The sequence below is a fragment of the Candida margitis genome, assembly GCF_024628925.1.
Source record: "Candida margitis strain CBS 14175 chromosome Unknown scaffold49, whole genome shotgun sequence".
Taxonomy (NCBI): domain Eukaryota; kingdom Fungi; phylum Ascomycota; class Pichiomycetes; order Serinales; family Debaryomycetaceae; genus Lodderomyces; species Lodderomyces margitis.
This window is the reverse complement of record NW_026261782.1, coordinates 67376-77610: the sequence shown is the minus strand read 5'-3', so window position 1 is coordinate 77610 and position 10235 is coordinate 67376. Positions and strand designations below refer to the sequence as shown.

The window sequence follows — 10235 nt, the reverse complement described above, 5'->3', positions numbered from 1 at the left end:
GCGGGTTTGTAGATTAGCAAATGGGGAGTGCCGGGTAAGGTTTTGAGTGGAGAAGAAAAACGAGCATCGCTATTGGCAGATGTAGAATTTTGAACCATTCTTCCAGCCCATAAATAACCAGATATAATATTGGTACCATAACTAGAAACTGACGGTTAGGTTGCGGAATTAACCACGTTTTAATTTCCTCTAACAGCTTGTGAACCTTTTTGTTTGTGTTATGATTTTGTTTTTCTTTTACAACCAAAAAACAATATTTAATGCTACTTGATCAGCACTATTGCAGGTTGCAGCTCTTGCTAAAGCAAAAGTGTAATTTGTGTAAACTGCTGATGTGGAAATATTTAGCGAGGTTCGCAATAAATGACTTCATTTTTATGGTTTTGATTATGTTTTAATCGTATAAAAATGTAGAAATTTGATCGAAATATCAATTTAAAAGCTGTTGTTATTTTTGATTGGAACAATTTTTATAATTATTTAGATGCAAATATTAAAGCAGAAAAGAAGGCAAGTTATTAAGAATTATGGATCTTGAAAATAAATGTTATATTAATCCACCAGAAGAAAGATACGAATTACCTAAAATGGAGAATATAAATTTACTAGTTAGTGATGACTTAAATCCATATATAGAGGAAAGGAAATGTTCTAAACATTACAGTAATTAGGTTTTGATTTCGGATGATATACGTTTAATACGATATTATATATATAATTTTTATTAGTAGGAATGACACCCATTAAATTTACCAAAAACACTTCAGTTGAAGCTCTTGAACCATTTAAAAAGTAAGTGTTATGTTGCCACTATTTAAATTTGACGTATATACACTCTTGAATATGAAGTAGCTATGTAACTTTTAGGTGAGTGTCAACGTCTTTTATACTAACAGGCACCATGAAACCTCTAACCAGACCAAAAATTGACGAAAAAAGAAATTCTGTAATGTATTAGCGCCGGGTAACTAAAATTGCCGAAAATAATGCCCTATTGTTTAGAGGTTGACAGTATTCTAAAACGATCATGAATCAATATGAAGCTCTTCTGGGTATTACCAGCATTTGTCAAGAGGAATTGTCCGTTCCTTTGTTCTGTGCGTTTTTATAGTTACTTACTTTGTTGCGGAAATCGCATTGTTTTTTTTATCGCATTGTTTTTTTTATCGCATTGTTTGCAAAGAACCACGCACTTGTTGTCGAGATAAACCTCTTTATAAAAAAGTTCAGACGAACCATAGAAGTTCGAGAGTTTTCACCACATCTACACTTCTCTTGATCATACGCAGTGGCAATGACTCAAGCTTTACGTCCGCCTTCGTTCATGGAACGTTACCAATTATGTCGTGTTGATAACAAGTACTACCCAAATTTCAACGTGACCGTCAAATATGCATCATCAATCAATCCAACAGTATTGGCACATGCCGTGCACAACATCATTGTAAAGAATCCACTTCTTGCATGCAACTACTTTAGAACCACTGATGATGAGGATCATAATGACTACAGAAACTATTCTGTTCGTCCTGTTGATATCAAGTTTGATGATTTGATTTCTGTACAATCAGTCCCAGAAGAGACTTATATCAATGACCAATTCTTTGCTGAATTGAACAAGATCCACTTTGAATTGAATAAGGCTAAGCCGTTATGGAAAGTGATACTCAATGGACCTTATGTGACGATTGTGTGTTCACATATATATTTCGATGGCAATAGTGGGTGTTTTTTCCACAAGGATTTACTTGGAGAGTTGAAGGAGTTGGAGAGTATTGAGGACCTGTTGGTGCCATTGGACTTCATTGTCAAAGCGGTTGAAATTACTGCAGTGCCAGCACCAGTCGATTCAACTTCATCTTTGTATTCATTACCCATTTGGCAAACAGTCAAAAATGTCTTCAAATTGGCCGTAGCCCCATCTTGGTTTAAACCACAGACTAAATTTCCATTGTTCAAGACAGCCCCAATCGTCGTTGATCAAATTACTCACTTTAAAGTTATTCATATAGATCCAACCACCCTCAAGTCAATATTAACTCACGTCAAGTCATTAAATACAACATTAACACCATGGTTAATTGCCATCACATTCAATCTGTTTCTGAAAGTACATCCAAACAACTCCTTTGATGCCACCATCCCCTTGAATGGTCGTAGGTATTCACCAGCCGACAAGTATCAAGTGGTTGTTGCCGAGTGCACAGTTACCCTTGACCCACCGTTTGAAATCGAATCAACATCATCGACAATCTCAACTCAGTTAACCGACGAATTGGAATCGCGCGATCCTTTCAATCGTGTTGCGTTGCTTAAATTGGTCAATGTAGGCAATTATGCTGGTCAAAGAATTGGGACCCATTCAAGACATACAATGGAAATTAGTAATGTCGGTAAATTACCTGTACCGCAATGTTGGTTTAGTCAAGGATGTGGATTTTCCGCTCATTTGCAAATGAATGTGGCTAGTGGGGAAGATGGTATGGATATTGTATTCGCTTATGTTGATGAAGTTGAGAAAGATTTTGATGAATTCATGATCAATTTTCATAAAGAAATTGAAAATGCTAAACATACAGCTACATGAAAAAAATCAAGTTATCGAGGTGTATATACTATTTGTCTATAAAACATTATAGAGCGCCTTCTATCAATCGTACCTTTTTCTCCCTATAATAGACTAAATATTTTTATACAATGCAAAAGAAAGTGAACCATCTTTTAAAATCCGCCGGTCAAGTTCCTTATCTTATCAACCTCGTCCTGTAATGCTTTCAAGTCGTCTAAAATATTTCCGGTAGAGTCATTGCTGGAGTTTCCTGAAGCATATACGTTTGGAATCTTGGGGGGTAATGCAGGTGGCTGTTGTTGTGTTTGACTTTGCGACGGATAATACTGCTGCAGTTGTGATTGCTGAAACTGGGGTGGTTGTGGAGACGATATACCCCTTCCACTAGCATTCCTTCTTCTTGGTGGTGGGGGTGGTGGGACAGGCTTGTTCGGTATTGGTGATGAGAACGATCTATGACGTGGTACCGGTGGCTTCCCGTTTTGCAATGTATTTTCCATGGTTGGACCAGTCATTTGTGAGGTAAAAGCCAGAAGGGATATTTTGGGCAATTCCTGTTGTTGTTGTTGCTGCTGCGGTTGCTGCGGTTGCTGTGGTTGTGACACTGGTGGTGGAGAGAGTGTTTGTTGCATTTGTGGAAGCAGTTGATGAGACTGCACCGCTGGTGGCGAAAAAAGTCTTGCCATGTCAGCAGGACCAGTTGCATTTGGTCTCAATGGCTTCAAATCGGGCTCACCTGTGCCAAAGTCTGGTTGAAGACTGGAGAACATTTTCGACATTTGCGCCGGGCCCGTCATATTTGGTTTCAACAAATTATCGTCTTGTCCATTGGCACCCCCACCGAAATCAGATGGAGGAACTGGCGTGCCCCCAACAGACACAGTGTCCACCGAATTCAAGTTCTGGAAATTGTTAATCTCAACATCCTTCAACACTTCCTTCTCCTCTTCTCGCTCCTGTGGGTTTTGCAGTTCTTGGCTATTTTGCATCTGTTTGAGCAATTGGTCCATGGGCAATGTGTAGTCAAGTGGGTTTTGCGACACAGGTTGTGGTGATTCCATTGGCGTCAAGTAATTTGAATCGTCATGCACATCCACTTGATCGGAAAATTTAACCTTTTTAGACTTGCGTTTTCGCGAGTTAGAATTGGAATTGGAATTGGAATTGGAGGAGGAGTTGGATCCGGGTCGCTCCCCAGTTAACAAAAACTGGGTAAACCCATCAATGTCAAGCGGAGCCATTGGCTTTGTATCGCTATTCAGTTTGACATTCTGCTCATTGTCAACCTCAGCATCACTTCTATCTTCATTGGAGCTGTCTTCCTCATCATTGAGTCTCTTTTTCGATAAAATGGATGGCGGAGTCGGCACCGGAGCCACAACTTTGATCAATCTGCGCAGCGGTTTTTCTCCTCTTAAAGTATGACTTATTACTCTTAGCAAAGCGAAAAACTCTCCTATGTTGATGCTTTGGCTGATCTTGTGGAAGATATGACTTATTTGCTCCCTTGTTGAGCCGGCAATCTTAAAGTTGGTAAGGAAACTAAACACATCAAAAATTGAAATTGTTCGACTGTTGGTTCTTGCTAGTATGTCGCTATACCATCTCATGTACGTTTTCGATTCTTGCAATGTCAATTCTTGCGCTGTTAAACTTAAAGGGATGCTTGATTCGTACTCGTCGGAGGCTCCATTTTCATAAGGAATCGAATCAAGCGACAAGTTTGGATGACGATTGGTGTTGGGAACAGCTAGTAGACTCTCGTAACTATTATTGTCACTGTGTGTGATCTGAGGTGGCTTATCTGGGTACAAATGTTTTATGTGGTTGAAATTTAGTCGTGATTTAGTTGGAGTCAGGGGAAAGTTGCTATCGTTGTTGGGACTTTTATTGGGACTAATTTCGTTCCTATTGCCAACAGTGTTTACATCGTACCAATTCATCTCAGTTTGTGATCAGTGGTGTACTGGGTGGTGAAGTAAAGATGAGCGAATGATTATTGGTTTGTGTGTTGCATAGGGCAAAGTCAGAAAACGACGAACTTTTTGAGATCTTTTTTTTTTTTCTACGTCAGTGTCGCAAATGAAGAGTAACGTGTATGCATACGACACGACTATAGAACTTTACTCGAAAGGGTAATCTACTCAGCCATCAACTACAATAATAACTTTAGTGGAAAATGTCGTCACTCGTTAAGATTAAGATACCAGAATATGTAAAAGTATAAAAGCAAATATACCTATATTTTTTTTTTTGATTTTCTTATTTTCTGTCATTAACAAGGGTCACAAATAGGGGTATCTTCAAGACTTCCTACTCCAGCTAATGGTGCATAGCTTCTTGTAATGCAACAGTGTCGGCAATGTGTCTGTTGTTGTTTATTCCCACTGGAATGTTTCGTTGAGGCGAAGCAACTCTTTCATGTTCGGATCCAGCCCAATCAGTATCCTCCTCTAAATCTTGAAGCTTTCCTTTACCCTTGTCAGTGTAGACATCACCAATATTCGATCCGGCCATTTTTTCAACTTCTTGTGCCGATGGCATGAAAATGACTCTTGTACCAGGAGATTTGGCCATGTTTTGTAAAGCATCCAAGTATCTGATTTGCATGGCCGGTTTAGAAGCCAAGATATCAGCAGCCTTTCTCATCAATTTGGCACTTTCAACTTCAGCCTTGGCATTGATAATTTTACCTTCACCAATTCTCTTGGCTTCAGCTGCCATAGATAACGAAGCTTGAACCTTGTCAGGCAAGGTCAAGTCCTTGATTAAAATCGATTCAATATTGACACCCCAGTCGAAAGCAGTCTTGGCAATAATTTGCTCAATCGATTCAGCAATTTCTTCTCTCTTTTCAACAACATCCTGCAAAATTCTACCACCAATAACGTCTCTCATAGTGGTTTGTGTCCTCTCAATAATAGCATTGTCGATGTTTTGAATTGAGAATATAGCCTTCATTGGGTCGATGATGTTGTAGTACACCACAGAAGTAATAACAACAGACACGTTATCTCTTGTCAAACATTTTTGGGCAGGGATTTCACGAATGTTGATCTTGATTGAGACTCTTGTCAATCTCTCACTCCATGTATTGACATAGCTTAATCCCGGCTCAACCGTTCTCGATAATCTACCAAAAGTTTGCACTAAACCAACCTCACCTTGATCAACTTCCTTGTATGGGTTTTCACATAAAAAGCAAAACATACCGCATTGACCAAAACATGAACCTAAACCGGAAATAAAGCTTTGATAACCGCCTGCCTTGGGGATTTCATAAGTCTTTGCAAAGTTTTTCAAAACCATATCTGGCTTGACTGATGGCTCTTCTGAGATGGTGTTCATTTTTTGCTTGTAAGTAACTGGATCAAAAGAATCAGTGGAGTGGGTATCAGCACCGACAGTAGTAGAATCGTTAGCGCTTTGCATTGTTAAAAAGTATGTATGTGTAGTTGTAATAACTTGTTATTTCCTGGTGAAGTGAAGGTGGGAATAAACAGGTTGAATTTTGAGGGAGGAATTGAAAGGACAATTGTTTATCCTTTTATATTCCTTGGCTCGTCGTGTGTTGTTTTTGTTTTTGTATCCTAGCGCTTTTCTTTGCACTCTGTGTTGTGTATATTATGTAATCTCTAGTAGTTTAATAGTAGTTAGACTGTATTACTGAATATTAAGTAATAGCTGAGGTAAGACAATTACTTTAAGCGCTGTACAAAGGAGCGTACTAAAAGTGATCAGCCCTTTCTTCTTCTTTTTCTTTTTCAAATTGTTCTACTGAACCGTTAAGTAATAAATTACGTAATCATATTGTCTTTTAAAGTGATTCTAATAATTACACAAACATGTTTTTTATTGTGCATAACCTATAAGGAAGGCTTGGCAGAAGAAAACAAATTATATATCTTTATCGTCATTCGCATTAGCTCTCCTTCTCGAGAGGATTTTAAACTTTGGTGCCGAGGAACTGTCCCATATAATCTTCTCTTATTCCAGAAGTATATATCAGCTTTGAGCCCATGTAGGGAAAAATGGAGCTAAAGCAGGGGAGAACCCCAGGAATCAATTGTACATGTTCATAAACTTTTTAGCATATCTTTCAGTTAACCACATTGTGCTCTAGAGAATCAAATAAAAGCCATCTAAAACTTCTTATCACCGAAGTTTTGAAACAACTAAACATTCTTCAAAAACCATTGAGGATTCGATAAGGTACAAGCAGGCTGTACCCTCATCCATGCCGTTTTGTCGATACTCGGTTCGATACTATCACAAAAACGGAATTAGAATGGGAATACAGAAAAAAAGTCATGATCAAAAAAACAAACAAACAAACCACATGACAGAAGAAAACTCAATATAACCGAAATAAAACCCACTCAAAAGTGGTGATGTAATGGTGATTTCCACAGTTCTTGAAGCTTTTGTCCCTATGTATGTTGCGAGAATAACGGAAATTCTTTTTCTAGAGCTTAGTAATTGGAACCCACTAACAAAGGTTCCATTGCAAACGAAGCTACCTACACTAAAGATAAAGAGTCCCCACTTGCTCTGTATAACTTTACTCATTATGACTCTCGGCAATAGTCAGAGGGTGGGCTTAGCCAACAAGTTCGTATATGGCATCAGTATTTATCTGGGGTCATCTAGTAACACAAAACGGGAAAGCATAAGCGCGACGCATTAATTGAATCTTTTATACTTGTCGGCGATAAACGCGACTAAAGCCGAAATACAGAATCAATCTCGGATCGATAGTAGTTTATTTGCAACGATAAGAAGAATTGATAGGCACGTTCTTAGAAAAGATACAACACTAAACTTCACAGTCGAGGAAATGTAGTCATTCGTTTCATCTCGGCTTCTATTTCCATTTTCTCTCTCATCTTTGATTAGATTATGCATAGTACCTTAAAAAACACGATTGAGGCTTGGCTCAAAACTGTTTTCTGATTAGTAACAACTTTAGAGTCAAACTAGGCTTTAACTGCAAATCAGAACACTCACAAAAGCTAATAACTACCGTATCACGATGCAGAATTAATTTCTGGCTCCTCCCACCCACATGGTTACCAATCGGTGGAGACAGTTAGTTTTTGTCTTATTTGAGTGGTGAATAAAACAGATTACAAAATGTAATAAAAAATATGATATCACCCTCTCTGTCCAACTTAACGCCGAAATGAATGACTCTCTTCCAACTCTGTTTTCACAAATTTCTACCTGGATGACGTAATACCAGTTGAGAATAATAACACTGCACGTTGTACGTGTGTATTTACTTCTATAGTAAATCTTCAAATCACCATTAAGTTTGCTATCGAGAAAAGTAATCTACCTTGTCGAAGATTTGCCATTACTACACGAAGAGGGGTGACAACACGTTTCGACTAAATACATTGACGCACACATAGTAAAGTGTTCATCGTATTTTTAAATAAATGTATGATTACAATATGCCTTCATTTCCTCCCAGGAGAGAATGAAGTTCAATTTGTGATGAGAATTGTATAAAAATAGCAGAACATAAAGAGGATCTCATCCCATCTCTTGGTTATCATGGATTAGAGGTAAAACCCGGTTAGGGGTACCAGCATAATTTACCATCTCACGATCTGGTCTAATCAAATAGTGCCGTTCATAATAGAGGCAGGTTACCAGGAAATTACCTCCAAGTATTTGCTCCATCCTTATCAGCGAGGAACAAATAAGACCCAGACACGACCTGTCAGGGGTAAACAAATCTATGCTCTGTTCTTTTCTCTTGGCGTGGCGTCGTTACCGTCCCATGTAGTCGTAGCCGCCATCACTGAAACTAAGTTGATAAATTGTCAAGACTGTCAGCTATTTTGGCTAAATTTTGTAACATTGATTAGCTCCTTTCCTTTCAGAGTCAACATTTTTACTACTATTTTAAATTCTTTTCCTGTTTCATCTTTTTGGTTTTTATCTGTGGCCATTGTTTTCCGTGCACGGCCCCAAAATCTCTCTTAAAGAGAAGAAGGATACACGCCTGAACTTCGTTCGGCTTTAATTGTAAATGAGTTTTCGGCAAAGATGGGCCACTAATAACTGGTCAACCACCTCTTTCTACAATGGCTAATTAGTAATAAAAGGTCTATTAAATAATAGTTCTGCCACCATACTATTTATACACTCAATTTCTTAATCTCTTCCACCAATGCATTGGCATCATTTCCTCCTTCAGTCAACCCATTAACCAAATCAAACAACAAATCACGAGGATCTTCCAATCCAATAGACAACCGCAACAACTTCTTACTAATGTGATCATCACTCATTGCACGCCATTCAATCAAACTCTCAGCGCCACCTAAACTAGTGGCATGGTGAAATAATTTCAATTTCGATGGGAAAGATTTAGCATGCGCATCAGTATCCAATTCAATGGAAAACACTGGGGTGTGGCCATTTGGATATTGTTTAGCTATGAAATCATCAGTCTGTAATGATCCATGATAGATCTTGTCTAATTGCGGGAACTTGGCTTTATTCTCATTAAGGAACTGAACAATGGTTGCAACAGTTTTAGCTTGTCTGGCAACACGCAATTCAAATGTCCTTAAGCTTCTAACTAATAATGCACTTTCCAAATTGGCAATATTGGTACCAAGAACCAACCTGTCCAATAACAACTTCTCCTTAGTGGCTTGGTCTTTGACTAACAACAACCCAGCTAATAAATCAGAATGACCACCGAAAAACTTGGTGGCCGAATGCATAACTATATCAGCACCAAAATCAAATGGATTCAACAAAGGTGGTGGAGCAAAAGTCGCATCAACTGATAACAACGCCCCTTTTTCATGTGCTTTAGTGGCATACTTGGTGATATCGAAATAAGTACCGTATGGATTAACTGGAGTTTCCAAATGAACCAAATCACCAGCTTTAACAAGGGAGTAATCGCCATCATCAATATCAATCTCCTTGGTACCAAAATTACGTTTCCAAACATCAACAATGCCATGACATCCATGGTACGCTTGTCCAATAGCTACAGCCTTGGGGTTGACGTGAGTAATGAGTCCGTTGAATGCCGACAACCCGGAATTGTACACCACGGTGGGGTATCCGGTAATAGCTTCGACAATGGCTTCGACTTGAGCCGCATTGGGGTGATTCTCACGTGAGTAGACGAGTGTCGTGGGGTCGGTCAATCCTCCAGGGATCAATTCATCAGGGTTGGACGAGTAACTGTAGGTGGTTGTTATGTGGATTGGTGAAATGACGTCGTTGGTGGGTTTGACGTGGTCACCTCCATGGATTGATTTTGTTGAGAAATGAGACATTGTAGGTAAAGCAGTCTTTTTTTTCTTAGCAGCTGGTTCTTCTGAGTTGAGTCGTCGATGATTGATTGGGGTGAAAAAAGTGTGAACAATTGGGTGGGTTTATATAGTATGCCAAAGATAGATGGACCTGACTTCGGAGATTTGTTGAGTGCAAATTGTGAGTCTTTTTTTCTTTTTCTTTTGGTAGCTCTCTCATATTGTTCCTTAAAGTGAATAATCTCTAACTACGGTACGATTAAATCCGAAATTCGCATCGAATCCAATGCGCGCTAAGTTTTGCGTTTTGCTAATAAATGAGATTCTTTTTTGATCCCTTACGGCGTTTGAGAGTAAAATGACAAAAGCGATTCATT

General features: G+C 38.7%; 4 protein-coding genes across 4 annotated transcripts; 1 reads left to right on the top strand and 3 right to left on the bottom strand. All coding sequences in view use genetic code 12, as the record gives it.

Moving 5' to 3' along the window:
* Positions 1-1294: 1294 nt before the first annotated feature.
* Positions 1295-2587, top strand: CANMA_001774 (N-acetyltransferase; the record flags this gene model as incomplete). The annotated part of the gene is made up of 1 exon (XM_051813775.1): positions 1295-2587. The coding sequence occupies one exon, from the start codon at positions 1295-1297 to the stop codon at positions 2585-2587; it is 1293 nt and encodes a 430-aa protein (XP_051672647.1).
* Positions 2588-2721: 134 nt separating this feature from the next.
* CANMA_001773 (uncharacterized protein) lies at positions 2722-4512 on the bottom strand (the record flags this gene model as incomplete). The annotated part of the gene is made up of 1 exon (XM_051813774.1): positions 2722-4512. The coding sequence occupies one exon, from the start codon at positions 4510-4512 to the stop codon at positions 2722-2724; it is 1791 nt and encodes a 596-aa protein (XP_051672646.1).
* Positions 4513-4891: 379 nt separating this feature from the next.
* On the bottom strand, positions 4892-6001 carry CANMA_001772 (uncharacterized protein; the record flags this gene model as incomplete). Its single annotated transcript, XM_051813773.1, has 1 exon — positions 4892-6001. The coding sequence occupies one exon, from the start codon at positions 5999-6001 to the stop codon at positions 4892-4894; it is 1110 nt and encodes a 369-aa protein (XP_051672645.1).
* A 2717-nt stretch (positions 6002-8718) lies between these two features.
* Positions 8719-9882, bottom strand: CANMA_001771 (putative cystathionine beta-lyase; the record flags this gene model as incomplete). Its single annotated transcript, XM_051813772.1, has 1 exon — positions 8719-9882. One exon carries the CDS (start codon positions 9880-9882, stop codon positions 8719-8721), a length of 1164 nt encoding a protein of 387 aa, XP_051672644.1.
* Between the last annotated feature and the right edge of the window lie 353 nt (positions 9883-10235).